Source organism: Bubalus bubalis, chromosome 3, assembly GCF_019923935.1.
Source record: "Bubalus bubalis isolate 160015118507 breed Murrah chromosome 3, NDDB_SH_1, whole genome shotgun sequence".
NCBI lineage: Eukaryota > Metazoa > Chordata > Mammalia > Artiodactyla > Bovidae > Bubalus > Bubalus bubalis.
In genome coordinates this window covers 37,822,330-37,846,310 of record NC_059159.1, presented here as the reverse complement: position 1 = coordinate 37,846,310, position 23,981 = coordinate 37,822,330, and the positions used below count along the sequence as shown (strand labels likewise).

Below are 23,981 nucleotides of genomic sequence, written 5' to 3'. Positions count from 1 at the left end.
TATGTGTTTGTGTGTGTGTGTGTAGCATCACTTGAGGTATTCTGGAACTGTGGGATCACCTAGTTTTTTACTGTTGGAGAATGGACCCATAGGCCTTCGGCATCCAGCCAGGGAGTACTGACATCGTAAAAGTCCCAGCTGCCGAGAGCCCGACTCTGCAGGCTCCTTCCTCCTGCGGCTCCAGCCCCTGAACTCTGTTGACATCAGGCCAATTGCGATGGCCTTACTCGTGTTCCTCCTCCCGTCTTCACTTTTGATTGTATCTCTACAGCCTTAGAAACAAGGAATCTTTATATTCTTACCCATGTATCAGTCTTGAAGCAAATCCAGTCTACAATCCTTGGCTTTATTCAAAAGTTTGGGAAATCCTGAGTTTTCCAGTTGAGTTCCTATTGAATTCTTTAAGAGGACAAGCTCTCCTCATACCTTTAATGCCGGTCAACTTATGGAAAATCTGCTTAATTCGAAAAATGTTGAGTTGAATTGTCTACCGTGCTCAAAACACTGTGTTGGGGGAAATCTCAGAGAAGCACACGACAAGGTCCTTCCCCTCAAGGAACCTTTGTCTAGCTGGGAAGCTGAGACAGATACCTGTGAAATAGGTAAATAACAACACAAGCAAGTGGGTGAGTACAGGGGGTGTGGTGTCTATAAGGAGGCATTCAGAACAGGGAGAGGCCCTCCCATGTGGTTTACAAAACACTTTCCTATCTTTGGACAGCTGTAGGGTGGGGGAGAGTTAGGGTGAACCTGAAGAGGTACAGAGATCATTCCGCTAGTTCCTGGCCATTTCTGGCATCCGTCTAGGTATTCTGATGCCACTGGTTTATTTAGAGTCATTCAGAGTTAGATCCTTTTGAGCTACCTAGAAGAGTGAAGTGTACTGCCTTTTGATTGGTAATTAGAATTTATTAACGTAGGCTGTATATCCATAAAACTTCCTCCTGGAAAGTGCTTGTTTACCATAGAAGAGCTCTGTTTTTGGAATAACATCTTATTGGCGACCCTTGAGCTGTGAACTTTGGAATGAAAAGGACTCAAGAAGTAGTCATTAGGCTAGTTGTTGTTGTTTAGTTGCTCAGTCATGTCTGGGACTCTGCGACTGTATGGATTGTAGCCTGCCAGGTCCCTCTGTTCGTGGGATTTCCCAGGCAAGAATACCAGAGTAGGTTGCCATTTCCTTCTCCATCGGATCTTCTCGACTCAGGAACTGAAGTACAATTCCTGCGTCTTCTGCATTGGCAGGCAGATGCTTTACCACTGAGCCACGAGGAAAGCCCATGTCGTTAGGCTAGCGTGGCCCCTGTTCTCGTGGAAGGCAGACTTTCAACAGTGTAGTTGCTTTAGTATATGAAAGAATCCGTCAACAGAAGCATTCGCTCTAGTGTGAGGTTGCTATGGACTACTAGAAGACTCTTACATGAGCATAGCATTGTGTTTTACTTATTCTTTCACTTTGTTTGAAAAGGTTGGTCTAAAAGTGCTTTCTTTTATGTCAGGCAATGATTTTAGGAGAAAACTGTTGGCCAATGACTGAGCTTTCACTATCCATCTACACTGTTTGACACCATGGGACCAGGCCGACCAGCCTCAACCTGTGTTCATCTAGCATCTGGTGTCCCACTCGATGGGAGGAGTGACCCCAGGAAACTTCACACCCAGGTAGTTTCGTTTTGTTTTTCTCTTCCGATTTTTGTTACGAAGCTTTTCAGACAAAGAGAAAAGGACAATGAACACGTTTTAAATCACTTTTTAGATTTAAACATTATCACACCTAAGAAAATGGAAAAAAGTAATTCCCTCATATTCTCTAATCATGTCTTCTTTCAGCTTCACCCACTTGTCCTCTAAATGTCTTTTTGTATTAATGAAAATCCTCACACATACAGCAAGCTGCATTTTACAGTGAATATATCTGTCCTTCAGTCCATGCCTCTAGAATCCGTTCATCAATCCATCTTACTTTAGGATGCATATCAAAGTAAATTGCAGATGTGAGTACCCTAAGTACTTGTGCATGCATATCATACACTAGAATTCTTTCTTTGTATACTGTTTTCTTTTATTTTGATGTATATTTTACATCTTAAGCAACTACATTGAAATGTATACATTTTGTCATATTTGCTAAGTTTTGATCAGTGTGTACACACATGTTTAAGTCATATCTCAGATACTGATCATTTCCATTACCCCAGAATGTTCTCTTGTGCCCCTTCCTAGTCAGTCGTGCTGCCCACCCTTAACAGGCAACCGCTATTCTGATTTTTTTCCACCAGGATTAGTTTCTGTGTTCTACAACTTCATGTACACAGAATCATATACTATGTACTCTTTGGCATGAGGCTTCTTTCACTGGGTATAATGTTTCTGAGATTGATCCACCTTGTTGCGTGTATCAGTAGTTACTTTTTCAATACTGAGTCCTTACTTTTTTAATACTGAGTCCTGTTCCATACCACTGTTTATTCATTCCCTAATTGATGGACACCTGGGCTATTTCTAGTTTAAGCCATTGTGAGTGAAGCTGCTACATTCTTATACAAATCTTTTTGCAAACATGTTTTCATTTCTCTTGGGTAAATACCTGGGAGTAAAATTACTGGCTCATAGAGTAGGTGTATATTTAGTTTTTTAACAAACCAACAGACTTTTCCAAAGCAGTCTGTATCATTTTATGTTCCTACCAGTAATGAATGAGAGCTCCAGCTGTTCCACATCTTGGCCAGCATTTGGTGGTGTTTTTTAATTGTAACTATTTTGGTGGGTGTGTAATAATATGTCAGATAAAATTTTGACTTAATTTCAGACTGACAGAAAAGTTGCAAGAATGGCACACAGTGTTCCTGGATACTCTTCTCCTGGATTTCCCAGATGTTAACTTTTTATTACATGTCCCCTCTCCCTTGCTCCCTCTCTTCTTCCTTTTTCTTTTCTTTCTGTCTCGCTTCACACACACACACACACACGCAATTGTTTTCTGAACTGATTAAGTTAAGGACATGATACCCTTTTGCCCCTAAGTACTTGTGCTTGTATAATCATGGTATAGTGACCAAAATCAGGAAGTTAGCATTAAAATGATGCTATCGTGTCATCTACAGACCTCACTGAGATTTTTTTAGTTGTTTCAATAATGTCCTTAATAATGAAAGAAAATCCAAAATCATGACTTTTGTTACGTTTCTTTAGTTTCCTTTAATCTGAATGGTTTCTGAGTCTGTATTTCATGACATTGACATTTTTGAAAATTGCAGACCTGTTATTTGAGGATTTCCTCTCAATTGGGGTTTGTCTGAAATTTTCTCATAGTTACATTCAGGTTGTGCACCCGTGGTGGGAAAACCTCTGAAGTGATGCTGAGTTCTTCTCAGTGCATCACCTCAGGAGGTACGTAGGTCAATTTATTCCCATTACTGACCATGTTCACTTTTATTGTTTAATTAAGGTGGTGTCTGCCAAGTTTTCCATTGTAAAGTTATTCTTTTACCTTTTGTAATTGAAGTTTCTGTCTTTGAGACCATGTTAATATCCTTTTACTTCCGAGACTTCATTTGCTTTTAGCACTCATTGATGACTTTGGCCTGAATCAGGTTTTTATTATGACAGTTGACAAGTGGTGATTTACTTATATCAGAGGATACTTTTAGCATTTTACTTAATTCAATATGATATTCAGACGGTCTGTTATTTGGTCAGTGAAGTGAGAGTCACTTCAAGTTGATTCCAGTGTCCTTTTCACGTTGCCATCAATCTTTGACCACTTTTTGGTATAAAAAGATATGCCATGCTCAGAGTATTTTGCCCCTTTCCAGCCATTCTTGAAAGGAGCCTTCATCCCTTTGGTGGTGAATGGATTTTAGAAGTCATTGTCTAGGTACTGGATATGCTCGTTGGTTCTTGGATGTCAGTGTTTTGTCCTATGCTGTCCCCTAGGACTGAGATGGGGAATAGCTGTATACACTCGTGTGCCTGAACACAATTCATATGCAGCTCTGCACTTACATCTGCATCCCTCCTCCTTCCTTCTCCTCTCCTCTCTCTTATTCCCTTCTTTCCCTCCTTTCTCTGTGTCTGTCTGCCTGTCTGCCTGCTTATCGTCTATATTAAAACCCTCTGAATGCACATAGGTATCTCCAATCCAGTCCAACACTCCCCATCTGTAACTCCCATATTCAAGAGTGTAAAACCAGTTTCCAGTTACCCACAGTGTGTGTACTCATTTGCTTAATCCTAGAATGTACAAAACTGTTTGAAAATTCGACCCATGCCTCTGCAAAGAAAAAGAACACTACAGGTTAGAGTTCAGTATTTGTTTAGAGGACTTGTCTTTAGCCTGAGGGCAGATAGTCCATACGCTATGTTCAAAAGTTGATTGGGTTGATTTTTTTTTTTTAACCCTCACTTTTTAGTCTGGTTGTGTTAGTCTTTTGAACTTCAATTTGCTTCATTGGTTTCTGTTAGTATTAATTTGTAGTGTTTTCCTTCATCCTTCTGAATTTTGTTTATTATCTCTTTCCCTTTCTCCCCTCTCTCTTCCTTCCTTTCTCTCCAGTGTATGTAAAACATTAACATGATTCCAAACAAATCTATGCAGAAAAGAACATTCAGTGAAATATTACCACCCCCACCCCCAACCATTCCCTCTGTCCTTTCCACCCGATTCCTCCCCATACCCTGTAGATACTTCATCTTATTTGATTTTTCTTCCCTGTGTTTCTTTTTGCACAAATGATCAGCTGCATGTGTACTTTCTCATGAACTATCTCTCCCCTCTTTTGAAGGGTGGAATAGCCTGCCAATGCAAGAGGCACAGGAGGCGTGAGTTCAATCCCTGGGTCAGGAAGATCCCCTGGAGAAGGAAACTGCAGCCCACTCCAGTGTTCTTACCTGGAGAATCCCATGGACAGAGGAGCCTGGTGCGCTATGGTCCATGGGGTTGCAAACAGTTGGACATGACTGAGCACGCATGCACGCACATATTACAGATACTCTTTTTTGCACTGACCAGCATACCCGAGGAAATGGCAACCCACTCCAGTGTTCTTGCCTGGAGAATCCCAGGGATAGGGGGCCCTGGTGGGCTGCCGTCTATGGGGTCGTACAGAGTCAGACACGACTGAAGCGACTTCGCAGCAGCAGCAGCAGCATACCTGAGAAATCCCTACACGTGGGTTCTTGCACATCTTCCGCATTCTTCTTTACGTCTTCATGGTACTTCTCTGCGGTGTACCATAGACTGAGACATGCTTTTACATGTGCATTTAGATCAATTTCAGTGCTTTGCAGTTGCAAACAACACATGTATACCCTGTGCACATGTATTTTTGGGGGTATATCTTCAGAATATATTTCTGGAAGTGAGACTGCTAGGTCAGAAGGCAAATGCATATATGGTTTTGTTCATTGTTGCCAGAGCCCCGTCCCCGGGACCTGTGCTCCCACCAGGACCCCCTGAGCAGGCCTGTCTTCCCACAGCCCTGCCAGCTGCTTGTGGTGTTGTATCTCTTGAGTTTGCTGCTCTGTTCTGTCTCAGTGTATTTTCACTTAGTATTTTTATGAGCCTGACCAACATTTCATGTATTTAAGGGTCATATTTCTATCTATTTTTGTTGTTAATTGTTCATGTGTTTTTACCATTTTCTACTGGGTTTTGATCTTTTTTTCACCTCAGTTTTTAAGATTTCTTTATATATGGGAGCCCTTTGTATTTGCAGATATTTTTCCAGTTCTTTCCAGATGGTGTTCTTTTTTAACCATAAAAAACAAGTTGTTTTTAAAATTTTTACTTGAAGTAATAAAATTTATCACTCTTTTATTGCATGTGGATTTTGAGTTATAGTTGGAAAGCCTTTCTCTACACCCAGGTTAAATAGGAATTCACTCTTTGTTTATTTACTTTAGTACGTATATCAAATTTCCTAGGTATTTTAGGTCATTTTTTACTCTGGGGGGAAGGATTTCTCTAATAAGGCCACAAGTTCCAAGTACTGTTCCTCATTCTTTGCACTTTCCAGATGGTAACTTTTTTTTTCTCTCTCTCATAATCTCTACTTCTTTTCCCTAAAATTCTTTCCTTCAGTTTTCTCGCACTGGGTTTATTTTAAACTGACTCTTCATGTACATGATTATATAAACACACATTATTGTGTGCACTGTGAGAGTTGGGGAGGCTGTCTCCACGAACAAGACATCTTTGTACAGGCCTTGCCAAGCTTGCTGGCAGAATCTTCCAAGGCTGATGACCTGCCACAGACATGGACAGGTCCAAAGCCACAGAACAATTTGCTCTCTTTGACATAGTAATCCCAGAACAGATAATTTATCCTCAGGAAATAATTTGCAAAGAGAAAAAAACTAAATGCATGGGAATATTAATTGAACTAATATTTCTATTATTGGAAAACCTGGAATAATCTTAGTCTTTAATAATAAGATTATAGTTAGGATAAGCATGAAACGGCCATTCATTGGATTTTGGAAAATGCAACTATGAAAAATAATAAAATTTGTGGGAAGATGGAAGCATGCCTATGTTTATTAAGTGAAAAACAAAACCTGTGTCTATGATGAGGATGATGTTCAGTTGCTAAGCTGTGTCTGACTCTTTTGCAACCCCATGGACTATAGCCTGCCAAGCTCCTCTGCATGGATTTCCCAGGCAAGAATAGTGGAGTAGGTTGCCTTTTCCTTCTCCAGGGGATCTTCCTGACCCAAGGACTGAACCTGCATCTCCTGCAGTGGCAGGTGGATTCTTTACCTCTGAACCTCCAGGGAAGCCCCATCTATCATGATAATAACCTACAAAAACTTAAACCTGCATGAAAAGGTGTAAGTGGACTATTTAGAGCAAGATGCATTTAGGTGCAGGATAAAAGATGTGGTCCAACCACCAGATAAAAAGTCTCAGGAAAACCTGAAGAAGTATTGTCACTGGCTTAGATTCTGGGTGGTACGTCTGTGGAACAATTTTCAGGAACACTTGTGATGAACTGTGTTGGTCACTTACTGGAACCTGACTTTTTGACACAGGGCAGAAGTCCACCACTGGGCAGTTGAAGAACTTACTGGTTTTGCTTGAAGCTTTGACTTTGTGAGGAGGATCATAGTATGCTGCTAGTAACCAGAAGGATAATACAGGGGACTCAGTGATTTCTAAGAGCTTCCCAGGTGGCACCAGTGGTAAAGAACCCACCTGCCACTGCAGGAGACAGAAGAGATACGGGTTCAATCCCTGGCGTTGGGATCTTTGATTTTTCTTCCCTGTGTTTCTTTTTGCACAGATGATCAGGTGCATTTGTACTTTCTCATGAACTTTCTCCTCTTTTGAAGGGTGGTGTAGGTACAGGAAGTGCAGGTTTGATCCCTGGATAGGGAAGATGTGCTGGAGTAGGAAATGGCAACCTACTCTGGTATTCTTGCCTGGAGAATCCTGTGGACAGAGGAGCCTGGTGGGCTATAGTCCATGGGGTTGCACAGAGTTGGACACGACTGAAGCGACTTAGCAGCAGCAGCAGCAGATGACTGTAGGATAAAACCAGGGGTATGTGATCAATTCAAGGGTGTGAGAGTGGCCAGTTCTTTCAGTGCAACAGGAAAATAAATACCTCGTAAGCACTAATAATAGTGTGGGTGAAATGTTAGAAACTTGATTGTAGACATATGTCAGCTATGCAATATGGTATTTTTCTAACATGTGCTTGCTTTTATTTATTTTTTTAAAGAACCAGCTGCAGTTTAATAGGAATGTTCCTACACATTCAAGCAACTTGGCAACCCAATACTCTTGCCCACATGGAATTAAAATCGAGAAACTGAAGCACTCATACAATGAGTCTTACCACTGTAGAGATTTGGATTTCAGAGATGGTCCCGGCCTGGGCAGCTCCGTTTCATTTTCTGTTGTATCAGAAGAGAGACTTAGCTATGCGGTTCATCTGGCCAAAAGAGATGTAAAACGAAGACAGTTAGAAGAACATAGAAAAGAGCATCACTTCAGAAGTCCACCCCACGTCTTTCGGAACTGTGGACACTCTCAGCATAAAACGTCTGACCTTGGGGTGGAAAGAGAGGGATCAAGGAGTCGGGAAGCCTGTCATGGCAGCCACCAGCCGTCCAAAGTAGAGATTTCCAGCTCAGGCGCCAAGGTATACCTGTACACATCTCATCCAGGACAGTCGGGTATTCCTGTGCCAAATTCTCCACCCACGCGTGATCCAGGCCTTCAGCCACATTCCAGGATAGATGACCACAAAAGCCTATGTGAACACAAATGCCTGCTGGAAGTTCAGCGACTCCAGAAAGAATTGAGCAGTTGTATCCGTAAAATTGAAGAAGTAGCTAAAAGAGGTGAGACAAATTGGACTCTTGACTTTGAAAAAAACGCTCCAAGAGGGTAGAGGCCAAATACGTTCTTCAGGACCCCTGCCCCTCATCACTTCCCTTTCTGTCCTTCTGTCACTAGAATGAGCATTCATGGCAAGATAGGTGAATTTTGAGTTTGACCAGTGTCTTTTTTTCTGAAGAGTTTGCCCTAGCATCTCTCCAGCAGAGGCACCTGGAACAGCCCCTTTTCCTTAGGCTGTGCTAGGTGAGTTGAGTGACTGAGGGTCCCACCTAGTAATCACAATACCTGCTGTCTTCTGACACCTGAGTGCAAATCATCCTATAATGTTTTGCTTCTGTATCCAGAAGTCCTTCTGGAAAAGTTATTTTTAATTTGTTCAGAAAAGAACATTATATAAAACATGTATATTCTAGATAAAAACAGTTCTAAGTTGGGCAATGTTTAGATGAGTATGCCGTAGTAATAGGGAGCTACAGATGTATGTATGAGATATCTGACCACAGAGTAGAAAGGAAGGTATATAACCCTCTCATACTGTCTTCTAAAATCTTTCAGCTTTCTCTACACCCTTGCATTTTCCTGGAGAGTAGAGGATTGGTTACACTTGGAAAATTTGGGGTTACCATAGCTGAGAAGTAGGGGAGTCAAGCCTGGCTTTCAGACTGCAAGGCACAGGGAGTTGGCATCAAAAGGAGCTACTGTGCCAGGATAGTAGAGTCTATGATGATCTTTTGCATTTTAAAGTCAAGTAATGTATGCATATGCACGTTACATAATGAATTTAAGGTACGGTACAGAAACAGATTGAACAAAATAGAACAAAAATATGTAAATGAGGGTATTTTGGCATGGGAAAAAAACAAGGAAAGTACAAAATAAGACTTATTAGGAATGGGCAAAAGATTTGTTTCTAAGCTTCCACAGAGTCTGCTCAAGAGGAAAATGTGATCAATTAGAGAATTTACAAAGAAAAAAAAATTGCCCAAGGAGAAAATTATGCCAGGTATAGAGGTTGGAAGATTTCTCTGGTGGGTCTTCATAAAGAATATGTTGTGTAATATGAACAAGCCAAAAACATTCCTACATCACAGTAACAGAAATGTTTTGGCTCATTTCTTCTAGCTGTGCTCAGTGGTGGTCTGTAGCATGACCCCATGAAACAGTGTGGTAGAAACCATGCTCCTGGGGTGAGGTGGGGGAAGCAAAGCCACGAGGCATGCCACCCTACTGAGGGGGGCTTGTATAGGGGGCCTTAGAGCACAGCTGCTCAGGTAGTCTTCCAGAAACAATTTCTTTGAACTAATCATTTGAAAATACAGAGCAGCATTGTGTACAAGGGTCTGCTTTCTGAGAAATAGACAAAGGCTTTGGCAAATAATTTTAGCCCTTGCTATCTTTTTTTTTTTTTTTTTTTAATTTTTTTTATAATATTTGTCAGTCGTGGCCGACTCTTTGCAACCCCGTGGACTGTAGCCCACCAGGGGTTCTCCAGGCAAGAATACTGGAGTGGATTGCCATTCCCTTCTCCAGATAGCCCTTGCTATCTTAATATGTTAGAGAAAGGTTTCCTCTTCTGGGTTCAGGATTAGAAAGTATAAAAGAAATTTTGCTATATATAAAAATAGGTCAATAAATTATTATTTTTTTAATGGAAAGCATAGATTTGGGTTCAGTATAAATAGCTTAAAAATAATAACTGCACAACAGTGGGCTAGGCTGTCCGGGGCATTTGGATTTGATTAACACCTTCCTGCCTCTTCCATCTCGGAGTCAAGTACACAGGCCCCCTTGCCCGTTGCTAGTTTCTTGGCTGATGAAAACAAATGTTTTGTTATGACAGCCTCATTTTTTTTTCTTAGTAAAACTAAAGATCTTTAACCTCATTATTTCTTTGAGCCATTGAAGTTTTTAATCAGCTTTTATGTATGGTTTATAATCCACTTTGGGGGGAAAAATATTTTCAGATCGCGTGGAAGAAGCTTTGGATCCTGATGAGGAGCGGAGGATCCGGGTCAGGAGACAGGAGCAGGCGGTCCGTTCTGCCCGCACACTCTATGTCCTCCAGCAACAGGTGCGGAGGCGCAGGGACGAGGGTGGGGTCGGCTTCCCAGGGAATCCGTGCTTTCCTTTTGTGCCAGAAGTATCAGCATCAGCGTATCCTACATGGATTCTGATATGTTTGTGCGTCTAAGTTTCCTGAATGTGTGGACAAGCAATTCTTCCTCTTTCTGCCCTCCTTCTTTATGTGTCTGTGTGTATACAGCCAAACTCTTCTAAATACTGTTTTGTTCATTTTTTCCTGCTTTTGGGGGGTCACAGATGCTTGAGGATCTACTGAAAGCTATGTGTCCTTTCCCCAGAAAGAAGTGCTTATACGGCACATATTTTTGTAGACAAGTTTAAGTGGATCGGTTACCCTGAAATCCTTGGTCCCAGTAATGCACCTTGTAGTCTTAGAGGAAAGGGACTTTGTTAGTTTCCCATCCATTGCATGTTTATTGTATATTAGAAGCTTAGTACATAGTAGATGGGCTTCCCTGGTGGCTCAGCTGGTTAAGAATCTACTTGCAGTGTGGGAGACCTGGGTTCGATCCCTAGGTTGGGAAGATCCCCTGGAGAAGGGCTTCCCTCATAGCTCAGTCAGTAAAGAATCTGCCTGCAATGCAGGAGACCCGGGTTCAATTCCTGGGTTGGGAAGATCCCCTGGGGAAGGAAATGGCAATCCAGTCCAGTATTCTTGCCTGGAAAATCCCATGGACAGAGGAGCCTGGCAGGCTACAGTCCATGGGGTTGCAAGAGTCAGACATGACTTAGCGACTAAACCACTACCACCACGTAGTAGATAGTTTGGTTGTCTTTACTAAATAGTAAAGAGTGAAGACTGTGTTAAATGTCACTCAGGATACATTTTGTCATTGTTCACTTGCTCAGTCGTGTCCAACTCTTTGCGACCCCGTGGACTGCAGCATGCCAGTCTTCTCTGTCCAGGATACGTGTAGTGGCTCAGGAATAGGCATTTATATTATTTACGTTATGGGTAGATTTTTAAAAATGTTTGTTTCAACTTTAATTGGAGAAGGAAATGGCAACCCATTCCAATATCCTTGCCTGGAAAATCCTATGGACAGAGGAGCTGTCCATGGGGTTGCAGAGTCGGACATGACTGCGCGACTTCACTTTTTCAATTTTAATGTCTTACTTGTTAGTAAGCATTGAACTTATTTCTGGTCACTTAGGTCTCATGTTAGCTTTCTTGCTTCAACCCCAAACTGGGCTCTTTGATTGAAAGACAATGCCTGAGTGAGCTTTTGTCCTTACTCTTGTTGGCTTCTGTTTTGGTCCTTGCTCTACACTGCTGTCACAGGGATTGTTCTGAAACACGAATCTTAGCCTGTCGGAGCTCTGCTTGAAAGGTGTGATTGGCTCTCTGTATCTAAGAGGGTGAAAGCTGACTTCTTTCTTTATCATTGATTGATTATTTTCTTTTTGGTTGTGCTGGATCTTCGTTGCTGCACACAGGCTTCTGTATGCGGTGAGCGGGGCCTACTCTCTAGTCTCAGCGCGTAGGCTTCTTAGTGCCGTGGCTTCTCATGCTGCAGAGCACGGGCTCCAGGGCGCCTGGGCTTCAGTAGTTGCATGTAGCGCCTGGACTCTCGGAGCACAGGTTCAGTAGTTGTGGTGCATGGGCCTTGTTGCCCCACAGCATGTGGGATCTTCCAGGACCAAGGATCGAACCCTGCATCAGCAGGTGGATTCTAAACCCCTGGACCATCAGGAAAGTCCAAAAGCTGAATTCTTTGGCAGCACGGCACTGCAAACTTCCTGGTGTGGCCTCCTACCTTTCCCGAGTCACCTCCTTTGTGTTAAATTCCTCTTTCAGTGGGAATCAGGGGACGGAAGGGAGACCTGTGCTGTAGTCACCCCCGCAAACTGGAAACCAGTAGCTGTTGTGGGAGTGCTTGAATGAGGAGTCTGTTCTCATTTTCAAGTGACTTGAATCAATAATGGTTATATTTGGACAAGATAAGATGCATCCTTTTCTACAAAAAAGATCAGTGGAAAGGTACAAAGATTTTCCCTTTTCTCCCCCCCTTTATGAACCAGGTTAAAGAAATCCAGGAAGAATTGGATAAATTGAGTCCACATAAGATTAAACACACTAAGAAGGTATGATGCAGTTTAATTATGCTTAATTCTTATTATTTATAAACTACATTTCCAGTGCTTTGATGGTATTACGTGTGGGTTTTCTGCACTGATATTTATCATCAACACTTGTAGAAACTTGTTAGGGAGTGAGCGTCTTAAATATCCTGACTTCGAGGATCACCTTCCAAGAAACAGGTTCTGAAAATAGATTGTTTGTTGTTGCAGCTGGTATAAGAAATTGAGCATGAGAGGGAAAACACTTTGTCATTAAGAAAACTTTAAACTTTACAGTTCCCTTTACTATGAAAAAAGTTTTCACAATGGAAGTTCTTACACAGAAGATTGACTGTAAATGTTTGTTAAGGGTTGGGTTAACATTTAGATGTTCTGAGTATTGAAGTAACTCTTGCATCTCATTTACTGCCAGTCATGGGCAGTGTCCAGGCTGGCTGCTGCCCATCGAGGAGCAATTCGGGCCTTACAGACGTTTGTCACTCAGTTCACTGCCGGAGGGGAGTACCCTGTTCCTACTTGGTGCAAGGAGCTGGGCAGTCTTATCCGCCAGCTCTCTCTCTGTTCTGCCAAGCTGGAGGCCGAGTCTTCTGTCCCTGATGTGGTGATAGATATCCTGCAACAGATCGAGGTATGAAATTGACCATGATTTGTATTTAAAGTGTATTATTTCTAAGCGGGGAGGTTATGTTCACCACTGCCCGATTTCATTGAGGTTCATAGAGAACACAAGACTCATCTGGTACCTAGTAAATTCAAGCTTTGCAGAGAGCAGAAGGAGCACTTCATTGTCATTGTTTTTATAGTCTAGTCAATATTGTGTCTTACTTCTTTGAGAAATGGTGTCTTAAGTCTAGGACATAAAACAGCTCATAACCAGGCCATTAATTAAGCAGAATATTCCATTCCATGACCATGCCATTTAATAAAGAATGTATTAGCATATGAAAGGAAAACAGTAAAACACTGTTTAGTAGTTAGGTTAGCGTATCAGTGTACAATCTAGATAGATTTTTGAAAAGAAGCACAAAAATGTATGGAAGCAAGCCTAAAGTCTTGTGCTATGGCTAGAGACTTCTGGTGATCCCAACTGGTGTGTACTAGTTAGGAATGGATAGTGTTCTTAGTTTTTATTGGTGATGAAGATGACAAAAACAGTCTGTCCTTAAATCTTGATAGTTCTCTGAAGTTTAGAGAATGCTGCCATTCATCCTTACTGTATTGGTGTGATTTGCAGTTGGTTTTATTACTATTTTACATATTAAAAAAAGCAAAGCTCAGAGACATGACACAGACACTTCTCTTGAAGGCTGGGAATCAAACACCTGTCTTCGAACTCCCATACCATTGTTATTTCCACTGTACCACACGTTTTCATCCACAGATTTTAAAAAAAAAGCCTTTATGTTGGTGTGAGATATATAATAGTAAACTGTTAGCTATAGGGAAGCGTGCTGTAGTGGGAAGAATTCTAGACCAAGTGACAGACCATTTCTACCATTAGCTAGCCCTTGGTGATCTCTAAGACCCTTTCTACCTTTATCCAGCAAATATATTTGTGATTTATGTTGCTTACATTTATGTATATGGAATCACTATCAGGAATGCAATTTTATTTGAAGAACATAGCTTGATCATTCTAGAAAGGATCTCAAGAGATATAGTTTCTATCCCAAAGTTTGGGCAAGAGTACCTTAACATAATGTTTCTTAAACATACCCTTTATCTCCCTTACATTTGAAAATATTCAGTAGCACAAGAAATTTATTCTTGTTGATGTGTACTACACTATCCCACAGTTTATGTTCTTATCCTTACTGTCATCTGAACTAAATGTCCTGACTGTGTTCAGTTTCGTTAACATGTACTGACCACGGGAGACTGGGCCCTTGCTGCCTGGCGATGAGTGAGTGCGTGCTTGTTAGAGCACGTGCCTCTCTCAGGAAAGGGGGCTGGCGGGGACAGGTCTCCCCCATTGTGGTGGATGAGTGATCAGAGCCATTAACATGCTGTTTCCTTTAGTTTATGAAGATGTGCATTATAGTTTGTGTGCCCACTTAAAAGATTATTTAAGTTTATGAGGTTTTCATTGGAAACTAATGAAGTAAATTATATTGGATTATATCCTGAAGACTGTGGTTAGTTTTTAAACGGGGATCCTTAGTTTTAGAATTTGGATTCCTTTAATAGTAATGATATTCTTTACTTGTTGATCATTGGTTTTCATGAGCTAAACATGTAAAAGAACATGCAGAATTCCTTTTATTAACTGAATGTCCTAAATAACCAAGTTTTAAAAGTAAGTGATGGTTCAGTAACAATTGGAGATGGCCATTTCATAACACATTTTTCCAGGGTCCCCATTTTCCGTTTTGTGATCAACAGTCAGACTTTTGTGAGACAAACCAAGAGAATGATTGACTGTTTCATGGCAGGCTTTGGAATCTCTCCTGGAAAAGAAACTGTCTCCAAAAAAGGCAAAGAAATGTTTCGGTGAAATTCGGAGCAGATTTCCCATTGGTAGCCAAAGGGCCTTAGAGAGATGGCGAAACACATCCCCAAAGAGTGAGAGGAAGCCCTTTGTAGCAAAGGAGATATTTCCACAGGAAACAAGACGACCTTCAGTGGCAAAGAAGCTCCTTGCTGGTATGTGTCCTAAAGTGTTTACTGCAAGATACTTTATTCCTTGACATTGTCTGGGCTTTAACAGTTGCCACATTGAGGGAAAAGTCAGGATTTATAAGTCTGGTCAACAATAAGGGCACTTGAACTAGGATAAGTGAACAGCAACCAAAATGCTACTTTAGGCTGGAGGCTGGAGTATTTCCATAGAGGAGGGAGGGTGAAGAAAGTAAAATTCCCTTTTCCTGCATTTGGGCTAACCAAAGTAAATTCCTACAGAGCTGGCAGTTAGAACCCTACTTTCTCTTCTAAGTTTGTTTATTTACATTTTAATGATAGCTATGTATACATATACACACAAACACATACTTGGTTGATATGAATGGATTTTTTTTTATATATAGGTAATAAATAAATTCTTGTTATTCCAGTAAGTAGAATTACAAGCTTATGTGGTTTGCCCATTTAAAACAGACACTGCCAACTTGCCCTTGAAAATGGGTGTACAGTTATGTTTTCAACTAGCACTGACCATCAGTATATATTTCCCCATATCCTTACCAAGTACTTTATACAATGAAATATAAAAAATTTCCAGTCTTTTGGTGGAAAATGTTACTGAATATCTTATTGTTTTATATTATATTCCCTGGTTCCTGGTGAGGAAGATTTTTCTTTCACATGTTCCTTGGCCTTGTTTATTTCTTCCTCTTCTGTGATTTGTCTGTTCATATCCTTTGCCATCTCCCTCCTGGGTCCTATCTTTGCTTCAGAAGTTCTTTATGTATTTTGGATCTTCATCCTTTTCTGGTTTACATATATCATAAATATTTTCTCTTAAGATGCTTGACTTTTGCAGGCCCCCCCTTTCCCAATATAAAGGGAATGCATTTTGACACATGATGCTGACTCTTGAGTTTTGGCAAATGTGCATATGAAGTTAAGGAAATTTTCTTCTGTTCCTGTTTTGCTGAGAGATTTTCTTGTCCTCTTTTTTTTCTTCATAGTTAAACTGACACATCTATACTGATAGTACTTTAATGTAGTTTTAAAATTTTAATATTGAAATTTTTAATGTGCCATTATATCAGTGTATGGACAAATCCAATAAGCTGGTTTCCCTTATTTTAGTTGAAGTAGAATATATGATGGCTCATCGGGTAAAGAGCCTGCCTTCAGTGCAGGAGACACAGGAGATGTGGGTTTGATCCCTGGTTTGGGAAGATCCCCTAGAGGAGGAAATGGCAACCCACCCCAGTATTCTTGCCTGAAAAATCCCAAAGGTTTGCCAAGAGTCGGACACAGCAGAGCAACTAAGCAACAACAGTTTTCCTTTTATAAATCGAAGTGGAATGTACAGTCATTGGATTTTGTCCAGTTTGGAGTGGTTATAAGGAGAACTACTGTGATTGTTTTTATATACGTCTCTTGGTACATGTGTGTATGTATTTCTGATGGGTTTATTCCCAGGAGTATTATTGTTAGGTCATCAGGGTATGTATTTGTTCAACTGTAATAAGGATTTTTTTCAAAGTAGTTTTATCTTTTATATTCCAACCAGTGGCCTATGAGAATAGTTGCTATACATCCTTGTCAGCACTTATTATTAGTTTTAAAAATTTTAGCCACCTGGTTGGTGTGTAAGGCTGTCATTGTGGTTTTAGTTTACGTTTTCTGGATGATTTATGGTGAGTACTTTTTCGTATATTTATTGGCCATTTACATGTCTTTTGTGAAGTGCCAGTTCAAGTCTCTTTCCCAGTCCTCCCTCTCTTTCTTATTTTCTGTTCCTTTTTTCCTTTCACTTTTCTTTATTGATTTGTCGAGTTCTTTGTAGGAGTATGCTGCATATGGGCCCTTTCCCAATTACCTGTGTTATAAATATTCTCTTAGAAATAAGATGTGGCTTGCTTTTAAATGTTTCTGTAGTGTCTCTTGATGGACAGAATTCTTTTTTTATTTTATTTATTTTTTTTTTTTAATTTTTTTTTTAAATTTTATTTTATTTTTAAACTTTACATAACTGTATTAGTTTTGCCAAATATCAAAATGAATCCGCCACAGGTATACATGTGTTCCCCATCCTGAACCCTCCTCCCTCCTCCCTCCCCATTCCATCCCTCTGGGTCGTCCCAGTGCACCAGCCCCAAGCATCCAGTATCGTGCATCGAACCTGGACTGGCAACTCGTTTAATACATGATATTTTACATGTTTCAATGCCATTCTCCCAAATCTTCCCACCCTCTCCCTCTCTCACAGAGTCCATAAGACTGTTCTATACATCAGTGTCTCTTTTGCTGTCTCGTACACAGGGTTATTGTTACCATCTTTCTAAATTCCATATATATGCGTTAGTATACTGTATTGGTGTTTTTCTTTCTGGCTTACTTCACTCTGTATAATAGGCTCCAGTTTCATCCAACTCATTAGAACTGATTCAAATGTATTCTTTTTAATGGCTGAGTAATATTCCATTGTGTATATGTACCACAGCTTTCTTATCCATTCATCTGCTGATGGACATCTAGGTTGCTTCCATGTCCTGGCTATTATAAACAGTGCTGCGATGAACATTGGGGTACACGTGTCTCTTTCCCTTCTGGTTTCCTCAGTGTGTATGCCCAGCAGTGGGATTGCTGGATCATAAGGCAGGTCTATTTCCAGTTTTTTAAGGAATCTCCACACTGTTCTCCATAGTGGCTGTACTAGTTTGCATTCCCACCAACAGTGTAAGAGGGTTCCCTTTTCTCCACACCCTCTCCAGCATTTATTGCTTGTAGACTTGTGGATCGCAGCCATTCTGACTGGTGTGAAATGGTACCTCATAGTGGTTTTGATTTGCATTTCTCTGATAATGAGTGATGTTGAGCATCTTTTCATGTGTTTGTTAGCCATCTGTATGTCTTCTTTGGAGAAATGTGTATTTAGTTCTTTGGCCCATTTTTTGATTGGGTCATTTATTTTTCTGGAGTTGAGCTGTAGGAGTTGCTTGTATATTCTCGAGATTAGTTGTTTGTCAGTTGCTTCATTTGCTATTATCTTCTCCCATTCTGAAGGCTGTCTTTTCACCTTGCTAATAGTTTCCTTTGATGTGCAGAAGCTTTTAAGGTTAATTAGGTCCCATTTGTTTATTTTTGCTTTTATTTCCAATATTCTGGGAGGTGGGTCATAGAGGATCCTGCTGTGATGTATGTCAGAGAGTGTTTTGCCTATGTTCTCCTCTAGGAGTTTTATAGTTTCTGGTCTTATGTTTACATCTTTAATCCATTTTGAGTTTATTTTTGTGTATGGTGTTAGAAAGTGTTCTAGTTTCATTCTTTTACAAGTGGTTGACCAGATTTCCCAGCACCACTTGTTAAAGAGATTGTCTTTAATCCATTGTATATTCTTGCCTCCTTTGTCAAAGATAAGGTGTCCATATGTGCATGGATTTATCTCTGGGCTTTCTATTTTGTTCCATTGATCTATATTTCTGTCTTTGTGCCAATACCATACTGTCTTGATAACTGTGGCTTTGTAGTAGAGCCTGAAGTCAGGTAGGTTGATTCCTCCAGTTCCATTCTTCTTTCTCAAGATCGCTTTGGCTATTCGAGGTTTTTTGTCTTTCCATACAAATTGTGAAATTATTTGTTCTAGCTCTGTGAAGAATGCTGTTGGTAGCTTGATAGGGATTGCATTGAATCTATAGATTGCTTTGGGTAGTATACTCATTTTCACTATATTGATTCTTCCAATCCATGAACATGGTATATTTCTCCATCTGTTAGTGTCCTCTTTGATTTCTTTCACCAGTGTTTTATAGTTTTCTATATATAGGTCTTTAGTTTCTTTAGGTAGATATATTCCTAAGTATTTTATTCTTTCCGTTGCAATGGTGAATGGAATTGTTTCCTTAATTTCTCTTTCTGTTTTCTCATTATTAGTGTATAGGAATGCAAGGGATTTCTGTGTGTTGATTTTATATCTTGCAACTTTACTATAGTCATTGATTAGTTCTAGTAATTTTCTGGTGGAGTCTTTAGGGTTTTCTATGTAGAGGATCATGTCATCTGCAAACAGTGAGAGCTTTACTTCTTCTTTTCCAATTTGGATTCCTTTTATTTCTTTTTCTGTTCTGATTGCTGTGGCCAAAACTTCCAAAACTATGTTGAATAGTAATGGTGAAAGTGGGCACCCTTGTCTTGTTCCTGACTTTAGAGGAAATGCTTTCAATTTTTCACCATTGAGGATAATGTTTGCTGTGCGTTTGTCATATATAGCTTTTATTATGTTGAGGTATGTTCCTTCTATTCCTGCTTTCTGGAGAGTTTTTATCATAAATGGATGTTGAATTTTGTCAAAGGCTTTCTCTGCATCTATTGAGATAATCATATGGTTTTTATTTTTCAATTTGTTAATGTGGTGTATTACATTGATTGATTTGCGGATATTGAAGAATCCTTGCATCCCTGGGATAAAGCCCACTTGGTCATGGTGTATAATCTTTCTAATGTGTTGTTGGATTCTGATTGCTAGAATTTTGTTAAGGATTTTTGCATCTATGTTCATCAGTGATATTGGCCTGTAGTTTTCTTTTTTTGTGGGATCTTTGTCAGGTTTTGGTATTAGGGTGATGGTGGCCTCATAGAATGAGTTTGGAAGTTTACCATCCTCTGCAATTTTCTGGAAGAGTTTGAGCAGGATAGGTGTTAGCTCTTCTCTAAATTTTTGGTAGAATTCAGCTGTGAAGCCGTCTGGACCTGGGCTTTTGTTTGCTGGAAGATTTTTGATTACAGTTTCAATTTCCGTGCTTGTGATGGGTCTGTTAAGATTTTCTATTTCTTCCTGGTTGAGTTTTGGAAAGTTGTACTTTTCTAAGAATTTGTCCATTTCTTCCTTGTTGTCCATTTTATTGGCATATAATTGTTGATAGTAGTCTCTTATGATCCTTTGTATTTCTGTGTTGTCTGTTGTGATCTCTCCATTTTCATTTCTAATTTTATTGATTTGATTTTTCTCCCTTTGTTTCTTGATGAGTCTGGTTAATGGTTTGTCAATTTTATTTATCCTTTCAAAGAACCAGCTTTTGGTTTTGTTGATTTTTGCTATGGTCTCTTTTGTTTCTTTTGCATTTATTTCTGCTCTAATTTTTAAGATTTCTTTCCTTCTACTAACCCTGGGGTTCTTCATTTCTTCCTTTTCTAGTTGCTTTAGGTGTAGAGTTAGGTTATTTATTTGACTTTTTTCTTATTTCTTGAGGTGTGCCTGTATTGCTATGAACTTTCCCCTTAGGACTGCTTTTACCGTGTCCCACAGGTTTTGGGTTGTTGTGTTTTCATTTTCATTTGTTTCTATGCAAATTTTGATTTCTTTTTTGATTTCTTCTGTGATTTGTTGGTTATTCAGCAGCGTGTTGTTCAGCCTCCATATGTTGGATTTTTTAATAGTTTTTCTCCTGTAATTGAGATCTAATCTTACTGCATTGTGGTCAGAAAAGATGTTTGGAATGATTTCTATTTTTTTGAATTTACCAAGGCTAGCTTTATGGCCCAGGATGTGATCTATCCTGGAGAAGGTTCCATGTGCGCTTGAGAAGAAGGTGAAATTCATTGTTTTGGGATGAAATGTCCTATAGATATTAATTAGGTCTAACTGGTCTATTGTATCATTTAAAGTTTGTGTTTCCTTGTTAATTTTCTGTTTAGTTGATCTATCCATAGGTGTGAGTGGGGTATTAAAGTCTCCCACTATTATTGTGTTATTGTTAATTTCTCCTTTCATACTTGTTAGCATTTGTCTTACATACTGCGGTGCTCCCGTGTTGGGTGCATATATATTTATAATTGTTACATCTTCTTCTTGGATTGATCCTTTGATCATTATGTAGTGACCATCTTTGTCTCTTTTCACAGTCTTTGTTTTAAAGCCTATTTTATCTTATATGAGTATTGCTACTCCTGCTTTCTTTTGGTCCCTATTTGCATGGAAAATCTTATTCCAGCCCTTCACTTTCAGTCTGTATGTGTCCCCTGTTTTGAGGTGGGTCTCTTGTAGACAACATATGTAGGGGTCTTGTTTTTGTATCCATTCAGCCAGTCTTTGTCTTTTGGTTGGAGCATTCAACCCATTTACATTTAAGGTAATTACTGGTAAGTATGATCCCGTTGCCATTTACTTTATTGTTTTGGGTTCAAATTTATACACCGTTTTTGTGTTTCCTGTCTAGAGAATATCCTTTAGTATTTGTTGGAGAGCTGGTTTGGTGGTGCAGAATTCTCTCAGCTTTTGCTTGTCTGAAAAGCTTTTGATTTCTCCTTCATACTTGAATGAGATCCTTGCTGGGTACAATAATCTGGGCTGTAGGTTATTTTCTTTCATCATTTTAAGTATGTCTTGCCATTCCCTCCTGGCTTGAAGAGTTTCTATTGAAAGATCAGCTGTTATCCTTATGGGAATTCCCTTGTGTGTTATTTGTTGTTTTTCCCTTGCTGCTTTTAATATTTGTTCTTTGTGTTTGATCTTTGTTAATTTGATTAATATGTGTCTTGGGGTGTTTTGCCTTGGGTTTATCCTGTTTGGGACTCGCTGGGTTTCTTGGACTTGGGTGATTATTTCCTTCCCCATTTTAGGGAAGTTTTCAACTATTATCTCCTCAAGTATTTTCTCATGGTCTTTCTTTTTGTCTTCTTCTTCTGGGACCCCTATGATTCGAATGTTGTAGCGTTTAATATTGTCCTGGAGGTCTCTGAGATTGTCCTCATTTCTTTTAATTCGTTTTTCTTTTGTCCTTTCTGATTCATTTATTTCTACCATTCTATCTTCTAATTCACTAATCCTGTCTTCTGCCTCTGTTATTCTACTATTTGTTGCCTTCAGAGTGTTTTTAATTTCACTTATTGCATTATTCATTATATATTGACTCTTTTTTATTTCTTCTAAGTCCTTGTTAAACCTTTCTTGCATCTTCTCAATCCTTGCCTCCAGGCTATTTATCTGTGATTCCATTTTAATTTCAAGATTTTGGATCAATTTCACTATCATTATTCGGAATTCTTTATCAGGTAGATTCCCTATCTCTTCCTCTTTTGTTTGTTTTGGTGGGCATTTATCCTGTCCCTTTATCTGCTGGGTATTCCTCTGTCTCTTCTTCTTGTTTAAATTGCTGAGTTTGGGGTGTCCTTTCTGTATTCTGGCAGTTTGTGGAGTTCTCTTTATTGTGGCGTTTCCTCGCTGTGTGTGGGTTTGTACAGGTGGCTTGTCAAGGTTTCCTGGTTAGGGAAGCTTGTGTCGATGTTCTGGTGGATGGAGCTGTATTTCTTCTCTCTCCTTTCGAAGAGTTGGGCTGCTTTTCTGGGTGCCTGATGTCCTCTGCCGGCATTCAGAAGTTGTTTTGTGGAATTTACTCGACGTTTAAATGCTCTTTTGATGAATTTGTGGGGGAGAAAGTGTTCTCCCCGTCCTACTCCTCCGCCATCTTGGCTCTCCCCCCCCCAGAATTCTTAATTTCATTGAATTCCAATGTAGCAATCTTTTCCTATATAGGGTGTTTTTTTTTTTTTTTTTTTTTGTAAGATTGTTTTTGGATCTTGTTTAAGAGGCTTTTCCTGGAAACGGAAATAGCAGCGCACTCCAGTACTCTTGCCTGGGGAATCCCATGGACAGAGGAGCCTGGCGGGCTGCAGTCCATGGGGTCGCGAAGAGTCAGACATGATTTAGCGAGTAAACAACAATAATGCCCTGGTCGGGGAAAAAAAAAAAGAATTACTTACTAGGGAAAAAAAAAGCTTTTCCCTTTGCTATAGTTAAGGAAACATTTTCCTATATTATTTTCTAGAAAAGGTTCATTTTCTTCCAGGTGGATATCTACTTGAGGTCGCACTCTTCATTGAAAATATTATCCTTTTTCCCACAGTGGCGATGTCACTTTTGTCATAAGTTAAGTGTCCACATGTGTAGGGGTCACTTCCTGGGTCCTCTGTTCTCTTCCATTGATCTAATTGTAGGTTCTTAGGCTAGTGTATACTATCTTAATTATTCTAAGTCAGCTTTTGTCACCAGTGACCCTCAGTATTTCCATAGAAATCTTAGGATCAGAATTTGTTGCTTCCCTGCCCTCTCTCTCTCAACACTCCCAACAAACAACCTGTTGAAATTTTGGTGGGGAATTGGTATCTTTACAAAATTATATTTCCCAATCCACAGGCAGGGTATATGTCCCTCTATTCATTTAAGTTGTTTTTAAATACTCTTAGTAACTTACAATGTGTGTGTGTGTTCATCTTTAGTTAGAATTATTGCTATTTCCAGCGCTCTAGTAAAGGATGTCTTTTTAAAAATTTAATTTCTAGCGTGTATTATGGGTATACACATAGTTGATTTTGTGTGTTGATCTTGTATCTAGCAACCTTGCTAATTTATTTCTGTAATTTATCTGCAGATTATTTGTGTTTTGCAATGTATATAGTCATGTCATCTATAAATGTAACCATTGGTTTATGTCCTCCTTTCCAATCTTTATTTCTTTTATTATTTTTTTTCTATAGTTTTCTGGTTTTATTTACTTGATCTTTAGACGACTGATATAAAGGTATGTTAAAGTCTTTGAAGACTTTTAAAATTTCTCATTGTATTTGTATTCATTTTTGTTTAGTACATTTTGAAGTTGTGCTATTAGATGCATAAGCGTTCCTTACTGATAAATCTTTTTTGGTGGATTTTATATATTATTATTAAATATTTGTCTTTCTAATGTCATTCACTTTGGGTTCTGTTTTGTTTGATACAAATATTGTTTCATCTACCCAACTTATTTGGCATTTACCTAGAATAACATTTCACATCCCTTTATGTACAGTCCGTCTTTGCTCTTTT

The 23,981-nt window shown here is 39.5% G+C and overlaps 1 protein-coding gene across 7 annotated transcripts in view; it reads left to right on the top strand.

Annotated features, from left to right (window-relative positions):
- KIAA0753 (KIAA0753 ortholog) overlaps nt 1-23,981 on the top strand; it is a 63,088-nt gene that overhangs the window by 4,159 nt on the left and 34,948 nt on the right. For 4 of the 7 annotated variants that reach the window (XM_044939415.2, XM_044939411.2, XM_044939410.2 and 1 more), the window contains exons 1-6: nt 4,743-4,919; nt 7,725-8,349; nt 10,312-10,418; nt 12,452-12,514; nt 12,924-13,139; nt 14,944-15,154. In XM_044939415.2, coding sequence (XP_044795350.2) covers nt 4,758-4,919; nt 7,725-8,349; nt 10,312-10,418; nt 12,452-12,514; nt 12,924-13,139; nt 14,944-15,154 — 1,384 coding nt within the window. In that variant the 5' untranslated portion in view covers nt 4,743-4,757. Of the gene's footprint in view, nt 1-271; nt 603-1,499; nt 1,663-4,742; nt 4,920-7,724; nt 8,350-10,311; nt 10,419-12,451; nt 12,515-12,923; nt 13,140-14,943; nt 15,155-23,981 lie in introns of those variants that run through there. The other 3 variants (XM_025280784.3, XM_044939413.2, XM_044939412.2) reach the window with 2 other exon arrangements.